The sequence below is a fragment of the Engystomops pustulosus genome, chromosome 6, assembly GCF_040894005.1.
Source record: "Engystomops pustulosus chromosome 6, aEngPut4.maternal, whole genome shotgun sequence".
NCBI classification, from domain to species: domain Eukaryota; kingdom Metazoa; phylum Chordata; class Amphibia; order Anura; family Leptodactylidae; genus Engystomops; species Engystomops pustulosus.
Window position 1 is genome coordinate 171,895,333 of NC_092416.1, and position 19,033 is coordinate 171,914,365.

Here is a 19,033-nt window from a genome sequence, read left to right on the forward strand (position 1 = left end):
CAATTGCATTAATTGCTTCAACAAGTAGCCCATTAATTCCAAGCATGAAGGAGCCGCTAATTGTCACTGCCTGCACGCACCCGACGAAAGGGCTGGGAAGATAACCACAATTTACATGGCACGAAGCCTTGGAATAGAAAGTTGCTAACAGTAGTAAAAAAGCGTGTAGTAAACAAGCACAAGGTGCGAGAAATAACAACTATCCATCGTGTCGTGAACAGAGCTTGAAGAGGTTTGCCCATAAAAAAAAGTTCTAAAATTTTAATCCCTTAGTGATGTTTACACAATAAAGATCATTTTTATCCCTATTATTTTGCAATTATACTCAGTTTTATTGCAGTTTTTTTGCTCCTATCACTGCTCAGTGTAATATCCCAGAGTGTGGGTGAGGACTCTCTAAGGCAGGGGTCCCCAAACTACGGGCCACATGCGGGCCACAAGCGGCCCGCGGACCGTTTCTTTGCGGCCCCCGGCAGTGGGCACAGGAAGCTCCTGCCCGTCACAGTATAGTGCTCGATGCGGCCGGAAACGGCTGCTCGAGCACTATTACTGCAGGTAGAGCGATGTGGCCGGAAAACCACCCCGGCGCACATCGCTCTTTGAACCTACATGCGCGGCCGCGTGATGACGTCATCACGCGGCCTCGCACCTTTTCCTGTCCGGCAGCAGCCAGAAGAATGAAGACGCGGGAGCCAGAGGTGAGTATAGGATTTCTTTTTTTTTTTAAACAGCGGGGGGCCCTAATATATGAAACAATTCATTATGGGAGCATCATATAAAATAACTAATGGTGGGGGGGCAGCATAGGAAATAATTAATGGTGGGGGGAGGGCATAGGTAATAATAAATTATGAGGGACAATCTAGTAATTAATAGGGGGTCAGCATATTCAATAATTAATGGAGAGGGGTCCCAGTATATTAATAATTAATTGACCCAATTAATTAATTAATTGGGCCAGTATATAAAATAGTTCACAAGGGGGTGCAGTATAGTAAATAATTAATTGAGGGGGGGGGGGCAGTGTATTACAGATGCGGTCACATGTACCGCTATTTATCCTCCAACGGTCTGAGAGGGACAATCACTCATTACTGGGGACCAGTAGTGGATTATAACATCGACGGCTTGGGCAGTATCTACTCAGAAGGACCTTCACCCATAAAATCCTTGTACATCTGTTCCTGCTCTCAACACACATGTACACAAGAGCCATTTCAGGACCTTTACAGGTCCTCCAAAAGGTCCTGAAGCACCAGATTGAAAGCAGACAGAAGGGACGCATCCTCCATTCCCCAAGGAGCTCATTACAGTACCAGATGTAGGAAGTGACTCCAGACTTATATTCATACAGCCCAGGGCCCAGGCAGTCTTAATCTGCCCCTGTTGGGGATTTACCGCCTTCAGGTGCTCATTGTGGCCTGTTGATCCCATTTTACCTAAAAATCTAGTAGAAGATCTAGATTTTTATGGGATCATGCTATTAAAACATACAATGGGGGATGCTTTATCATGTCTTGTACATCAGCTTTCTGCCACATGGCCCAGAAATTGCGACTTTTCCTCTTTCGCATGCCTAACGCAGAATTTACTGTCCCAAAATCCTGGCCACGTCTGACCTGGTGAAGATTTTATTCTGGTGGATGACACTGGGACCTCCTAGTAAATTAATTGTGTTGTGCACTGGTGTGGTCTTCAAATTAATTAATAAATTCCCAATATTGACTATGCTAAATACTATGGTTAGTGAAAGAAGTAGAGGCAACATAAAAAAAGACATAAATGAGTGTAGAATACTGTAATATAACTACTGTACTTGTCAAGGGGCCGATGGTCAAACTTTTGACCTATGGGTCAAAACAAATGTCCTTGTCCTAGCCTGGCACCTGATGATTTTAGGACCTTTGAGCTATCAAGACATCTTAACTGTTTTATGTTGTTTTTATCGTTTTCTACCAAATTTGTGGTGAGCCGGTTTACAATAATGTGTAATGATTACGAGAACAGGCCGCTATTAAGCTGTAAAGATGTATACATATGGATTACATTTTGACCCTTGCTAGCTCCAGTAAGTGTGTTTATGATGAGAACAATAACCTAATCTAATCAAGGTAAACCTTGAGAAGACGAGATAAGAGGCCTTGTCAAAGCTATGGCGGGTTTATCTTATCGTAGAATAACCAAGGCTCAGATAAATTATAGGGATGACATCAATTCACTCGCTGTATTCTTCACGGTTCTACTGTATAATTGATCCCTAATGAAAGTAGAACACATATTTTTATATAGCTTCTGCTTTACAGAAGTTGGCCATAAAGAATATGTACATTTTGTCAGAATCCGAAGACTTGGCCAAGACTAGCCATATTTTTAATATTCAGGTGGCCTTCCTAAGGGGCTGTCACACGGTGGGTTCTTGGACCGTTCTTGGTCGTTTGAATGCGTTTCGCAGCTGTTTACATGTCTAGAAATGAAGAAGAACAGATTCAAACCAGCCAAACGCATGGTAAACATACAAAAATGTACCATATATACTTGAGTATAAGCCTAGTTTTTAAGCACAAAAAAATGTGCTGAGAACCCAAACTCGAGTAAAAAAAAATATCAAAACTCACCTTTCCGGCTTCACCCGCTGCTGGCCATATACTGGGGCAGGGGGCTGGCTATATACTGGGGCAGGGGGCTGGCTATATACTGGGGGATATGGGCTGGCAGGCTATATACTGGGGAGGCTGTGACCAATGCATTTCCCACCCTCGGCTTATACTCAAGTCAATAGGTTTTGCCAGGTTTTTGTGGTAAAATTAGGGGTCTCGGCTTATACTTGGGTTGGCTTATACTCGAGTATATACGGTATATCTTTTGAGTGTGTATAAAAAGTAACCAAGAATGGTCCCAGAACGCACCGTGTGACAGCACCCTAAGGCATATGTTGGGATCAGGCTGTTTCTGGATGATCTTTCTGTTTTCGGGCAACAAACCATGGCTGGTGGTGGTGGTGGGGGGTCACCTGAGGTTACACATACATGTGTCAGACACTCCATTACGACCCTCTGTTTCCAAATCCAAATGTTTATTGACAAGCTATATGCAATATTTTAATTTATCCAGACCCAGATTGTCCAACTACAAACTTAAGGAAAAATTGTGTAACACCTCAAGAAGATTGATTAAGTTAACTGCTTAAAGTATTTGAAGGATCTTGAACTGTGACATATATTTACCTCCAATGTTCTCCTTACTTAATATTCCACCCACACCACTAGGAAATGAGCCACCAGCTTCTGAATATTCTGATTCAAAGTCTTATCTCTTCTAGATCTTTACACTAGAGTTATGAAACCCTGGATTATTTTACTGCTTTATTGCATGACTGGTGTTTTTCAATCTACCTGAAAACATGTCAGGCTGAGCCCCTCCCACTGTGTTTCCGAATGCAATTGAAACACAATGGGGCTTATTTATTAAGGGTCCCGCGGCTGTATTTTCATTGGGTTTTCTGACTTTTCGGGGATCATGCCGGGGATTGTGTTGCACGCGATCGGATTTTGGCGCATCAGCACCGGCTTTCATGTGACAGAAGTTGGGGGGGGGGGGGGGCGGGCCGCCGGACGATCTGACTGATTCGAACTGACCGCAGGATTTAACATTTAAATTTGTGTCACAAGCCATGCACTTACATGCACTGGGAGGAAGATGGTGAATTCCGGCTGACCTGATCGGGGAAGCGACACATGCAGCAAATCGGGCACACGATCTTCTTGAATCGCGGCAGATGTGCATTCCGGCGGACATTCCGGATCGGGGATCGCGCAGGACCGGGTAAGTAAATGTGCCCCAACGTGTGAGCACAGAGAATGGAGAAGAAATGTTGTGGGCTATAGTATTATATATATAGTATAGTCTTCATACCTATTTTCACCCTGATTACTGTCTATGGATGAATGCACATCTACACCACTTTTTCCTCACGGAATTGTCTTGGAAAATCTGGCACGGAGAATCGATAATTATGTCTTCAATGTAATTACAGGTTACTGAAATCATCTATAACAGATGCTAATGAACCCAAAATTTACACCCAGACTCAGTCGCTCTCTACACTGGTTGGACGGGGTGGTGGTGCCAGGCTGTATAGTAGGGCGGTCCTGCCGTTCCGGTGCAGGCTGGAGCAAAATTCTTGGAAAGGTCAGCACAGCGCTGCGCCCCCTTGGGAGGCACCATCATACACTGGTGCACTTAGTACCAGCCTATGGTAAATATGCCCCCTGTACTTTGTGCTTTAGATACCTCTACCTATAGGTTCTGTGTAAGGCAACATCAAATTATTCTTAAGAAGACACAGCGCTTATGTTCAATGTAGGCGGATGGTGGACTCAAGACCAGGGTCATGTGTGGGGTCCATGACTGCTGATCATGAACGACCAAAATGACTAAAGAAACCACTAGACATATATATTAGCTGTGATTATCTACTATCATTTTCCGGCGTGATAATCCCTCCTCTTCGGAGGTGTAATGTAATCAGAATCATAAAACGAACACCGGGTTTAACTCTTTGAACGATTTGGTGAGGTGTCTTCACAGGAAGGAGGTTAGTTATTCTAGTCTTACAGCTGAGAACATCAATACTCAGATTAAGTTTAGGGCCCTAATTAGATAATTTACTACGGATTTATGAGGAGCTTCCTGTGATTTATGGTGATTATCTTCATGCTATTCGGCTGTGTGATACTTCCTTCTTACACTGATTATTGTAATTGCTCATTAAAATGTCCAGGGAATAAAGAAAATACACAAAGGAATAGCTCTGGAGTTGATTATATAGTGGAGCCAATAAGATAAGATAATCCTTTATTAGTCATACATTGGGGAAATTCACACTATAATATCCACAGGACGGGGATTAACAAGGTGGTCGGGGAGTGTCTGACCCTTGGGACCCCCACCTATTACATGAATGGGGCCCTTTTCTCCTGTGCACATCCGGAGAATGGGAGACTCTAATGGTTTCTCTCTATTACATGGAGCATACATCTATTCAATACTAAGGAAGTGTCGGACATTGTGAAGCACGGGGCACACCTATCTCCGACACCAGTATTGACAATGAGTGGCCAAGATAGCCGAATTGTGTGCTTGGCAATCTCCAAAACTCCAGAGAGAAGCCTTAGACTTAGAGAAACTACTGAATGGAGTACATGTACTACCTCCCGCTTAAATCGGGGACCCCATTCTCCAGACCACTAGGGTCCATGTTCTCATTATGGCTGATATTCCCAATAGAAAGGTGATTGATCCTACCTACTCCACAGTGGAAAGTTTTCCAGAACTGATACAAGCTGGGTGACTGTATGCCATCAATCTTTGGCCAAAACTACAGGTTTACAGCAGATTTTGGAGTGGTGTTGTTGGGCCCCCTGAGCTCTGGAGCAATAAAATTAACATTATATTACACATTTACTGAGCCAAATGATACTAGCTAAGAGTACATGGTGGAGAAGCGGATCCGCCCCAAGATCCAAGTCTGGTGTTTGCCCTATGGTTAAGCCTTGGGGTCCCAACAACCCACCACTGGCTGCATCCATGGATGGAGAGTTCCTTCTTCAATGGCTTCTTTGCTATGTCCTCCATTGGCCATTTCACCCAACAGAAGGGGCTTCGAGTGCCCGAAGGAGCCACATAAGGGCAAATCCCAGAAATACAAACGGCAGATTGTGTGGATTTTATGTGCCAATTAAAATGTCATAATTAAGAAGATTGGGTAAGAACAGAAGCATGGACCGAAGAGGAAAAACATGTGCACAGCTGACCACGACATAGCTTAACATTTCTAAACGTCTTCATGTAATATTGAAAGAAACTTGACACTTTTTAGGCTTCCAAATCCCACGATCACTGACAATGGACCTTGGTGGGTGTTTGAAGCCACTTCCTGCCTTGTTTGTGGAGAGCTTTGAGCTATTATGTAGCATTCGGTGAATATTTATGATCTGTAAATAGAACGACGGGGATGAGTTTACTGAACTGAAGCTCTAGTGTTTGTATTGTCAGCAATATTTGTATTGCAATCCCTTACCACCCTACCTGACCATGAGGTGTACATCTGATCAGCTTTGAACACACTGTACTACTACACATTGTGTGCATTTATTTTGGGACATGACCCCTGTAGGGATTAGAGTAATGACCTAAATCTAGTTGACTTTAGACAGGTTCATGAGCCCTAGTAATGGATTCAGGATTAGACCCGTGTCCAAAGAAGGCTTGAGATGGCTGCGTATTATCTGAAAAAGGTAGGTCACCTCATGTATGAGACAGTGGGGCAGATTTACTCACCCGGTCCCTTCGCGATCCAGCGCGCGTTCTCCGACGCTGATTCGGGTCTTCCGGCGACTAACTAAGGTAGTGCGCCCGATGTCCACCAGGTGTCGTTGCTGCGCTGAAGTCCGTCGAAGTTCACCATCCGTTGCTGGGTGCAGGTAAGCGTGTGTCAAGCGACACATTTTAAAAAAAAATTCTGCGGGTTTTCAGACGGCCACGTCCCCTGATTTCCGTCGCGTGCATGCTGGCGCGGATGCGCCACAATCCTTAGTAAATGACCCCCATTATGTTTCCTCCTCCCATCAGTCAATGTTTTATGGAGGTGTCCAAAAACCCTATTGCCCTGAGGGTGGCAGTGATCTCTAGAGTAGAAAGTCATGGAAACTACACTTGTCTGGACCGTCAATAAAATTGGTAAATACTTCCTTCAAATTGACCATCATCCAGGAATGGGCCATCCAACTAAGCATACAAGGTACCGAAACTAAAGTCAATGATTTCTCAGTAGCCTCTGTGATCCCAAGCGCAGAGCTCCGGGAGCCGGTGGTCCAACAGAAGATTAGACCTGGGCGTTCAGATAGGAGGGATCGCAGACGCTACTGGAGCGTGGAGTAGCCCTTGCTACCGTTCCCCGGAGGGGCTACTACACACCCCAGTAGCCTTTACAGGGAAACTTGCATATTAATTAGAAAGGTTTGAAAGAATTATAGGATTAGGGAAGAATAGTTTAGGATGTTACCGGACACCTACCATCTACCTTAATAGGTTGATTCCGGATGGTAGGTTCCCTTTAAGGTCAATACGACCTCATGAAACAAATAAAAATTGCCTAATGAAGTAAGACAACACAATGACTTGTGAACTTTTTCAACTGTTTCAGTCTTTATGAACTTCCACAACAATATAATCACAACGATTTAGATTCCTTGAGTGACTTTACTGGTTTTATTACTATGTTTAAAGGGATTTTCCCCAGCCACAATACAGTAAGTCGTCCTTGGCAGTGTTTCTGAGATATACGTGAACCGGACCGGCAATCTCGACGTCACGTCAAGTGACGTAACTCTGTCTAGTACAAATGAACTCCCATAAAAAAAAAAAACCTTTGACTGATGAAATTGCTTGATGAGGTTACATCAGACTGGAAGATCTCAGTCGTTATCTACTAAGTCATCTTCATTTCAGGAAGAGCTTTGGTCTCCAAAGCTTGGAATCTTCTGGTAGGACAAAGCTTTTGACTACATACTTCAAATAAGACAATTACATGGATAGATCCCAATTTTTTTTTTAAAAAATACACAGTGGTATCTGACTAGTAATGAAATCATTGTCCAGTCCAATAAACCCTACTCATAGAAGTATGTGTCCTTCTTGACACTTTGTCTTAGCTAGAGAAGTCCATCTGTGTCTCAAAGTGACCAGTTTTCCAAGATTCTATGATTTCCCAATACGCTGCCATGAGATGTCTACTTTGTACAGGGACATATCTATAGGAAGTGGAAAGGTAGAAGTCCCTACTAGGCCCTGGAGCCGGAGGAGTACAAAAAGCTTATTTACAGACTCCAAATATTACAAACATCACAAAGGTTACATTGGGGTTCACAAGATTCAAGCAAGGTCTGTGAATCTATATACGTGTAGCCACCCAGTAGTTGTGTAGTTATTTGTAACCTATCAGGGGGTTTTCTAACATGTCACAATTTTGTATTTAAAGAGTTTCATGAAAAATAGAGTCCTCAACTAAATTGAAGCAAAAATAAGGTCAAACGTATCTGGGAGGACACAATAGATTGTTCTTTAATGGTGCCACTTGTGCTAGGAAATGACATAGACCTCCAGAAGGCTGGCAACCGCGTGCATCCTGTAGAAGATCCCGAATGGAAGGCCGATGTTGACGATAGCTGTCCACATGTCTCCATAGAATGCCGATTCCCGGCCATTGTCAAACTGTGGCCGAGCACCAAAGGCAGGCATGATCCAGAACTAGGGAACAAGACGTGATATTGTTAGACACCCATAAGTAGCATACAATGCAACCCATTTCCGATTTTGGTTGCTTATTAGCTCATCTCCATTAGAGTTATGATCAGTGACTATAGCGTAGCCTCAGTGCCTACAGGAAGTCGTAGGTAGTTGAAGAGACTGTGCTTTTATTGGTTCAGCATATGTCTCCTCCGATTGGCTGCTGCGTATAACACAAGATTCACCAGGATGTCAATACATGGAATAGCATATTATATGGTTATTACAGATTACTATTCCACTATAGAAAAAGAACAATTTACAACATGTATTAGAGGTGGCACCCATGTTAAAACATATATATATATATATATATATATATATACTGTAGATATCTCGGTTTATGTATTTTTTTGCCATATACCATTGAATAGAATAGGATAGTCTACTATGTTTTTATGGCTTTTTTCCCCCTTATTGGCCTATTTCTCAAAGCATATAAAACTATCTATTTTCTATAATTACAACTAATATAATAATTATAAGTTCAACCTATCCTGAGCAAACTGAATGCATGGCCCTCTTTATGGGAAACATACAAAAAATAAGTTCACCAGGGTGCGACAAGGAAAACAATGCCTCTTTTGGCAAAGGAAAAAGGCTTACCATCAAGCATGACTTTCAGGAAGCCTAATGAGGCTTTAGACTAGGGTCAGGGAGTAAGAGCTCTCCTTATGGAGACTTTGCCAGTTATCGCTGCTTTGCAGAAGTGTGGAGACTTATAGCTGTTGATGCTTCCACTAGGGGATTCTGGGAAAAAGGCAAATACGTTTTCCACGATGGGACAAGGAAAACAATGCCTCTTTAGCTACCTTGTAAGGCAGAATCTTTAACATCAAGCATGACTTTTAAAGTCAAATCCCCAAGTGGAGCATCAATGACTATAAGTCTCCACACGTCTGCAATGCATTCTTAATTGGCAAAGTCTTTGTAAGGATAACTCTTACTTCCTGGCCCTCTTCATAGGACACTTCTTACATCAGGTGGTCAATGAAACTAAATCCAGCGGAAAAAAAGCATTACTGTCCCATGGAGATGTAACTTACGATGATGTTGGAGATAAGCAGGAATAAGGAGATCTCCTTCAAGGCCTTCCTTCGCCAGACGGCCATAGTATCCTTTATGATGGAATGTGAAACAATCGCGTTGTAATTGGAATCCAAATCATGATGACTATGGACGGCTTCCGAGTGATTTTCATGATGAGTTATAGCTCCTGGATTGACATGAACTTCATGGTGGTCAATATAGGCTACAGAACTGCGACGTTCTGGATGTCCATCATTGAACGGTTCTCTATGTAGTCCTTCTATGATGAAGATGTTCTGCAGGGTGTGCTGCACGATCATGAGCAGCGAGTACACCAGATTTAAGTGATCGGTGAGGGTCCCAGGAGAAGTGGCTACAATGGCAATTATTGAGAAATATGAGATGCAGTATTTGCCGAGGGCAGCTATTACCAGCAGACCAATGTCAAGGCTTCTTGTAGGGTTCTTGTGACTGTCTGTGTCCCTTTTATCATATCTGAAGATGATGGAACCAGCAAGTGAGCTAATACACATCAGGCTGAGAGCTATGATATTGAAGATGTAAAACATTTGGATCGCTTGCGTCTTGGAATTTTCTGACGAAACATTGATCTCGTAGACGATGAAGACTCCTAGGCCGGCCACGAGGACCACGACCCCAAAGATGATTCCCACAAAAATTCTTTTTGGACGTAAGGAGTGATGTGCGTGTGACGGATGCTGGCTCATTACACGGCCCACGTTCTTCCACATCACGTAAGACATGGCGGAAGCAAAGAGGCTGTATTCGATATTAAAGGGGTATAGATAATAGTAACCGGTCTCAAAGGTTTCACACACCGGAGTATTGCACGCGCAGCCATCAGATCCTCCACCAGCTGGAACAATATGAATGGATTAATTCAATATTACATTTTGGGCATTTAAAGTCACATCCCTCCCCATCTCCTCTGAGCAGCACCTATTTTCTAATATATCAAAATACAAGATTATGTTCCAATTCACCCATGATTTTGCCACATATAGCTTATCAGTTCTTCCCTTTTGGATTCTAGATACACACATTTACAAGACCAACAAATTTTCACGTTTATGCAAATTAGCATTTTGATAACCTGTGGGTGTGGCCATGAGTTTTTTTGTGCACCCTCAATTCCCACCAATTCACACTTAGCCTTGATTGACAGTGCCCTGGTATCTCTACCAAACTCGGTAAGAGAAGGTGCACTAGACCTTGTGGCCACACCCATCGTGCACCATAATGCTAATTTGCATATTAAACATGCTTATGATGAAGGACACGTCATCTACCACTCGACCTGTTTATATGTGACCTGGGAACCAACAGATTACCTTTGATAGGACATTGCTACTAACATCCAAATCTCCAAATTTACATGTAAATGAGTAAAGCAGTGTCACTTCAATAGGGTGGAGGGAAAGCATCACTTCAGGCACTGTCTTGGGTTCTATAGCACCGAGTTGGTTCTGGCGTCATTGTATGTCTACCTGCAAAGGGGCATGAGCTTTTCATTGGCCGCAAACAACATACCCATGTAAGATCGTCGCATGAGACCCACTCACATGCCAATGACAGTAGAAAAGATTGGTCTAGTCGAATAGAACCTGCTCCGAGTTTTGCTGCCCAGACAGTTATCACAAACGCTGGGACTAAAGATGACAATCAAATCTCAAAATCATGGAGGATACCCTTGGCCAATCATAGCCATGGCCAGTTGCTAATGGCGTCAATTTGGCGGATTGGTTGTTCGGCTGCCAATCCTGCAATATGTCCTGTTGAATGTCTGAACCAGTAGACCGAACTGGAACATCAGGTCCGCTAATCTCTAGTAGCAGCTTTTCTCAAAGAGGTGGTCTTCTGGAGAGGTTTCAATGTAAATAGTTGTTTAAAAAAACACTGATATGTCTTACCTCTGCCAATCCTGTGACCATCAGATGAGGCGTTACTCTTTGGGGTCTGGTGAATAGATTCATCTGTAACAGCAGCCATCCAGATTGCTAAGTTAGTGCTGAGAGTCAACATGAGGCCGCACCTGGAACATTAGTACATGACCATTAAAGGGGTATTCCCATGAAGAGAAGTTTCTTAAATATACTCAGGATAACAAAATAACACATTCTCTATCCAACCTTTCTCTATCAGTTATGGTGTCTACAATTTTGGTTGCCCTGGGATCCGACCGTAAATCTTCTGACTATGATTGGATTCTTCTCATGAATATCTTCTCCTGTCTGCACACTGCAGTGCTTTCTGCCTCAAGTCTCTTCCCCAGCATTACAAGACCAGCTGAGACACAGGCACTTCCTGACAGTAAGCAGCAGAGTGCAGAGTCTTACACTACAAGCTACAGACAAGGTAAGCTCTTTATTTGGGAGGGAGGTATAACAGAGCTGACTGTGTTTGTTATAGGTGAGTTAGCAGAGCTGAGAGTGTCATTGTGTTTTATATCCATCTCATGGATCTCATCATCTCTCATCTCTGATCCGTCTCATCTCTCTTTTTCTATTTGTCAGATACTAGTAGAATGTTCAGAAGTGTAAATAAACCTGTACCCTGCTAATCCAAGCACACAGCATCACAAAGCACAGAGGGATCATGAAGTGTCTTAGAGAGTCCCCGCCCATACTCTAGAATCTTACACTGACCATAACTGAGTGATAGGAGTTAAAACAGCAATAAAAATGAGTAAAATTGGAAATTAAAGGGGCTAAAAATGAACTTTATTGTGTAAACATCACAAGGCGATTACCTTTTGAGAACTTTCTTTCATGTGCAAACCCCTTTAAGTCCTTAAACGTCATTGATTTCTTCCACTACATTGCATTGCAAATCGACAGTGTAAATTATTTGTATAGAATGACCTAACCTATGGATTCCCTTACCTAGTAAGGTTCATGTGACTCTGCACACAGTCCTGGCAGGACACCCAGAGGAAGTATGTCTGTGTAGAAAGATCACATCATCTAATTTTTATATGAAATAAACTAATACTGATAAGAAAAATACTAATTCTGGGATATATTACATTTTATGGGTAATTTAACAAATCTTACCTGCAACACCACAAAAAGGCCTTGAAAGACTGGATGGACAATTTGGATGGGGGATTGGCACTGAACCAGACTGACTGATTTCCCAATCTTCAGCACAACAAGAACCAATGAGCAAACTCCAAAAACTGCTAGACCGACTGTATAAAAAAAGGGAACCTGTGAGACAGCATCCAACTTATATCTACAGTCATTAATACATTTTGGTTGTTCGTGTTAGGGCACTTAAGTCCTGCCCCTAGACAAAAAAAAACCCTTAAAGAGGACCTTTGACCACCTCACATAGACGATGATATAGGGGCCGCTCCAGAGATTCAGGGGCACCTAAAATTTCCTTTCTAGCCCCCAAAGTTGCTGAGATATCAGTCCCAGTATGTGACCATTGTAATCCTCGCCACTGTCCGAGAGGAGGAGCTGGAGTAGAGGAGTGTGTAATGATAAACACTGAGACAGGGAGAAGATTATCATAACACACGCCCCCTTCTCTGCTCCAGCTCCTCCTCTCCGACAGTGGAGAGAATTATAATGGTCAGATACTAGGGCTGATATCTCTGCCACCATGGGGGCTAGAAAGAAAATTCAGAGTGCTCCTGAATCTGTGAAGCAGCCCTTACATCACATGTGTGAGTGGATGAAAATTTCTCTTAAACCAAATGAGGATTCTCAATTTTAGTCATAGATTTTGCATAACAAATTTACAAAATTCACAAAAACAGTTTTTTAAAACAAAGACTATCTTGGCAAATTTGAGACGTTATTAAATACCATATGTACCGGTAATATAGAACACAATTTAATAAGAAATTTTAACACTGGTTGAAGCTCCTTTATTTTGATTTTTAAGAATGTTCAACAATTATACTTTAGACCACACGAGATTCTTTTGCAGAACAAGTTTATCGTTCAACAACATATATACAGGTACATTTGGCATAGGTACTTCACCCCTCTTCGGTTGTAGTATGCCGTAGTAGTTTTACACAGTCCACACTCAATCTTCCATGGCTTCACTGAGACATCGAGCGCCAGGTGAGTCCAGTGACGTTTCGGAGGAGAAACCCTCCTTCCTCAGACATGAGGTTCCTCATGTCTGAGGAAGGAGGGTTTCTCCTCCGAAACGTCACTGGACTCACCTGGCGCTCGATGTCTCAGTGAAGCCATGGAAGATTGAGTGTGGACTGTGTAAAACTACTACGGCATACTACAACCGAAGAGGGGTGAAGTACCTATGCCAAATGTACCTGTATATATGTTGTTGAACGATAAACTTGTTCTGCAAAAGAATCTCGTGTGGTCTAAAGTATAATTGTTGAACGTTGACTATCAGGAGTGTGAGAGACTCCGAACCATAGACCAGTGTACACACTTAAGGAAAAAAAAGAAGGAGCTTTATATGTTTTAAAAGTTTGTGATTTTTAAGAATGGACATGGGTAAGTGATGGTAATGATGATTCTTCTGTTCATAGGGATATAAATGTTATTCCTCCGAAATCTACAGTACATAGAATAGGAAATATGAATTCAGCGCTGGTGGGCATCTAATATGAGGTGGTGGACAAAGCTATAACAAGTAAATGAGACGCTAGCTGAGCATGCCCACCAGGGGTCTATTGTATGTGGGCCACTTTAAGGGAACTGAGTGCCCCTTAATTTTGGGATTGAGGAGGAGAGAGTATGTGAAGAGTCTATTCCATGTCAGTTGTCCTAGATGACATCTAAATGTCATCTACATGTAAGCCTTTCATTTCTCTTAAGGTTAAGATCTGGATGTGAGATCAAAATTTACTCTCAAGCATTTTCTTATATATATATGTTTCTACATGAATTACCGATGTGATGAAATATAATATCATCTGTACTGTGTGTAATATGAATGGTCTTCTGTCTAAATATGCTCAAACTTCTCCAGAAGACCAACACTGTGAGAAGATCACCCCAACTTAGACTTAATTCTACTATGAATAACTTCCCATTGCCTTTATCATCCTATTATATTGTCCATAACTTTGAGAAGACCATCCCCATAGAAGACCATTTGCTCAGTCCCCTCAACCTCTAGATTCTTGTATCTAGCTTCTGATACCCTCCACGATCAACCCCTTCAAATATTAATAAACTCTAGTATCCCAAACAGAATATTCAAGACACACATGCCCTTACCTCTCAGCCAGATGGGTCCAGCATGGGAGTCCTTTAAGACTGTGTGATGGTCCTTTCTTGATGTCCACAGCAGGTAAACCATCATCCAGATGCCTGAGAGGCCCATAAGGACGCAGAGTAAAGAGAGCACCTCCCGTTCGACCAGTGCCACATCACTGAAGGCTGAACTACTGACAAGCACAATGGCCAACAGCAGCACATTTAACCCCAGAAGCCCCGAGAGCAAGCGACCTCCTTTCTTCCACAAGGTTGGAGGTTCTACAGCTACAAAGGTTTGCTGGTCAATGCTGATCTTCTCAAACTTCTCGTTCTCCGGGAAAGATACGGTTCCAGGAGAAATGGTGTCGATGCTCATGTCCCCCATAATCAAGTCCTGGAAGAAGATGTTACTAACTCAATAACTTTCTTGAAACTTTGAAGGCTCTTCTCATCATACCATACTTCTACATCAGAATTAGTATATTAGTATAAAATTATACTTTGAATCAAAATATATCTCATGTTGGTGAGAAGATACCCTAGAATTTAAGTGGCCAATCTCATGTGTTGAGACTAAGTATAGGATATGGCTTGTATAGAAATCTGGATATGATGGTAGTGAGAAAAGTGAATGGCATGTGAGTTGTGAGTGTATATATATGTAAATAAGTTTCAGTGGGAGAGGACTCAACCCCTACGAGGAAAGTGAGAGTTCTTTGTGTCATTGTTGGTATAAGATATGGATTATTAGGCTAGGGAACTATTTGCAGCCTATTTGTCATAGGATAGATTACGAAATGATGGAGATTTTCCCGACACTGGGTCAGGCCACAGGGGGCCACCAGACACTGTTATCTCTGTATACTTTTACTTGATTTTCCTGGTACTAAAGTCTTTATGCATTCTATACATTGCAATCGCTATAAAAAAAAAAAAATCTAAAAATTACACTGGTTGTGATTTTTTTTGAGTTCTTATCTCTATAATTAAACTTTTCTTACCCGTTCCGGTGGTTTTGTAACTCCTTAATCCAACCCCAAAAATACTTCAATTATCCTGGTGGTTCAGTTCAAGGATAGTCGCTGGTGGTCTTCAGGATCTTCTTCTACTACAGCGACCTTAGGAATGGGATTGTCCTCTAAAAAAAATCTAAACATTACTTTGGTTGTGATTTTTTTTGAGTTCTTATCTCTATAATTAAACTTTTCTTACCCGTTCTGGTGGTTTTGTAACTCCTTAATCCAACCCAAAAAATGTTTCAATTATCCTGGTGGTTCAGTTTAAGGATAGTCGCTGGTGGTCTTCAGGATCTTCTTCTACTACAGCGACCTTAGGAATGGGATTGTCCTCTTCTCCAGGTTTTGTTTTTCAAAACTTGTCTTGGACTCTTTTTGGGATTTACCTGTAAGAAACCCCTTAGCCCCAGGTATCGTTATCCACCTGAGGCTATAAGAAAACTACTGGTGACTCTCGGTTACATTCTCTACTTATATACAATAATTTATATTCAGGTCTGGCATGAGCTTCCTCTTTTTTTCCAGATTACACTGTGCTTCGAGGACTGATTTACACACTGGGATAATAAGACATTATAAATCTGAACACATGTGACTTGTGATTTAGAGCCCCTAATATACAAGAAGTTGGTTAGGACATTGTTTAAAAAAGACCTTTCAGCTCTCCTGATCTTTACAGCTACTTCTAAACATCTAACAATTCTGGAGCATCTCTTCTTATGAGCCTACGTTATTCCGTTCCTCAACAAAAATGTATGAAAAAATTTGCCAACCGGTTGATGTTAGACGTAGGTGTGTCCATAAACAATTATATCATCCAATCCATCTTGACTATGTAGGACACACCCTTTTGTCAAGAAGAATGGTGTCTCCTAGTTGACAATTCATTCCTAAATTTCAAGCGAAATACAAGTACAGGCAGTCCCCGGGTTACGTACAAGATAGGCTCTGTAGGTTTGTTCTTAAGTTGAATTTTTATGTAAGTCGAAACTGTATATTTTACTATTGTAGCCTGAGCCAAATTTTTTTTGGTCTCTGTGACAATTGGATTTTAAAAATGTTGGGTTGTCATAAGAACCAGGATTAACACTAAAGCTTCATTACAGACACCTGTGATAACTGTTATAGATGTTTATTGTAGCCTCGGACTAAAGTACAGCAAATGACCAACATCCAGAGGGCCGTTTGTAACTAGGGGTCGTATGTAAATCGACTGTTCTTAAGTAGGGGACCGCCTGTATTTACTAAACTGAAGGGGTGACGGGTTCTCTCTGAATGTTCGGAAATTGCTGTTTTATGCTGCTATTATTCACAGGGTGACACATATATGGACATGGGGACAGAACATGGTGTATTTTATAAAAACATATATTATGTTTTGTGACATGTTACATGCTACATGCTCCTAAAAGTCTATTTTAGGAGCCGTTGGATGTATCAACGAGATGGCAAGTCAATAAAAATGTCTGATCCCACATTCATTACTTTTCAGCACATATCTAGTTCTAGGGACCTTTAGAAACAGTAACAAACACAAGCATCAATGACACTAGAATTAAAAATTTACATAAAAAGCTTAAACATTTTGGTTCAGCATAAACCCGTTAAACACTGAAACAATGAGTTTTTAACTCTACTCCGAAAAATTGGCAAAATTAAAAGGTTAATATAATTAAATAAAAAGTTCTAAAAAATCATTCCGCAACGCAAATGTAAAACAAAAAAGGCGATATTTCTTGAACATGTCAATTTTATTTAATCAAAGGTAAAATAAAAACAACACATACTGTGGATTTTATGCATTTCTCATACCAAAAATTCATATAAATGAAAACGTGAAGAATTACTTTTCACTTATGAAGCAAGTTACAGTCTTAAAAAGTAAAATGTTGTGTCGAGTAATGCAAGGTAGGAAAAGGTGAAAACGGTCTTTAGGTTAAGTCATAAATATTTAACAGGGGTTTGCGCTGGGAATGTGTCGCACGTGGTTGGATTGTGGCACAGCTGCTCTGCTTTCATGCGACAGAAATCATGGGGAGTGTCGTCAAACGATCCGACTGATTCGGACTAAGCGCGGGATTTAATATTCAAATTGTGTCGCAAGATCAAGCACTCACATGCACCAGGAAGAAAAGGGTGAACTCCGGCGGACCAGAGCGGGGAAGCGACACATGCAGGATATCGGGCGCACCATCTTAGTGAATCGTGGCTCAGTACATTATGGTCGGACAATGCACTTTTGTTAACTCCGCGGAACCGGGTAAGTAAATGTGCCCCACTAGATCAGTGTGGATTCAACACTAGCTCACCAATCTTCAACAGGAATGGTCATGTATCAGTGGATTATTTGGGGGGTGTCTGATATTTGACATACTCATCGATGAGCTGGTAGTAGTTGAAATGGTACCAAGAGACCTAATTGATGTTAAGATACCCTTTGTGGAGAAAGCATGGGAACCTATTGAATGTCTTGACCTGACAATTTCGCAGGTTCGGCTGACAATCTAATGTGTATGAGTCTTCTCCAGAAATCAACCATCGAAAATGGAACCCCCTCTTTATTCATTACATAAAGTAGCAGATTATAATATTGCCGTTTTGGATGATGGCTGCCCAGGGCCCAAGGCTTCTATGTGGCCCCAACACCACCTGAACCAATTGCCAATCTGTAGAGATAATAAAGAGTAGAACCTGCAGCCATGAAATCCTCATGCCCTCAACACCTACTTATATGAGGTCATCCAATGGTTCTCAAACTGCAGAACTAAAAGTGGAAAGAAGGACGTCTCTTCCTTTCCCAAGGAGTTTGATTCTAGTACCATACATATGAAGGAAGTCAATGCCAAGTCAAATTTGACTTTTAATGCCCCACTATTTTCATACAGCCCAGGGCCCTTGGCCATCTTAATCCATCCCTGGTTACATATTCGGTTTTAACTGCTCTAGCTGCCTCCAGGTTCTGGGATTCGTACAGTGGACAGTCAGAAGCAAGAGGCTTCATTCATTGTATGGCATTGTATTGGATAGATGGAGCCTTCTGCATAGGTATCAGAGTGAGCTGGAACAGTGTGTTAGTGAGGGGAGTCTGAGGAACCTTATTGGTTGGGGGTCTGGGAAACCCTGGTCAGATCTTCATGATTATATACTAATTACTTGGCCATCTTTATGAATACTCCATCAAGGGATTGGAAAACCCCTAGACATTCACATAGCACTTGTTAATCCTATACATATATTTTTTAACCCTCCCAGACTCATGTATACTTGTCCACTGTATAGGTGATTGGTGTAGGGCACTGGTGGCGAACCTATGGCACTGGTGCCAGAGATGGCACTCGGAGGCATCTCTGTGGGCACACTGGCTCTCTCCCAGGCATAGAGTTTGCCAGACATGGCATCTTCCTGCAGTCTCAGGCAGTCCAAGTAGTGCAC

General features: G+C 41.9%; 1 protein-coding gene across 1 annotated transcript; it reads right to left on the bottom strand.

The window, feature by feature from the left end:
* Positions 1 to 7,253: 7,253 nt before the first annotated feature.
* LOC140066175 (proton channel OTOP2-like) lies at positions 7,254 to 16,030 on the bottom strand. The gene is made up of 8 exons (XM_072113710.1): positions 15,798 to 16,030; positions 15,587 to 15,723; positions 14,607 to 14,979; positions 12,450 to 12,586; positions 12,279 to 12,337; positions 11,307 to 11,428; positions 9,393 to 10,252; positions 7,254 to 8,307 (listed from the first exon to the last, which is right to left on the bottom strand). Exons 3-8 carry the CDS (start codon positions 14,968 to 14,970, stop codon positions 8,140 to 8,142), a joined length of 1,710 nt encoding a protein of 569 aa, XP_071969811.1. The 5' UTR covers positions 14,971 to 14,979; positions 15,587 to 15,723; positions 15,798 to 16,030; the 3' UTR covers positions 7,254 to 8,139.
* Positions 16,031 to 19,033: the final 3,003 nt, after the last annotated feature.

What these genes read in the sequence shown, in the direction of transcription:
- LOC140066175 (XM_072113710.1), bottom strand. Translation starts at nt 14,970, where the DNA reads ATGGGGGACATGAGCATCGACACCATTTCTCCTGGAACCGTATCTTTC. An exon ending in AGTCACATGAACCTTACTAG is followed by an intron (nt 11,429 to 12,278) that starts GTAAGGGAATCC and finishes CTAATGTTCCAG; the next exon opens with GTGCGGCCTCATGTTGACTC. An exon ending in TGCTTATCTCCAACATCATC is followed by an intron (nt 8,308 to 9,392) that starts GTAAGTTACATC and finishes CTTGTTCCCTAG; the next exon opens with TTCTGGATCATGCCTGCCTT.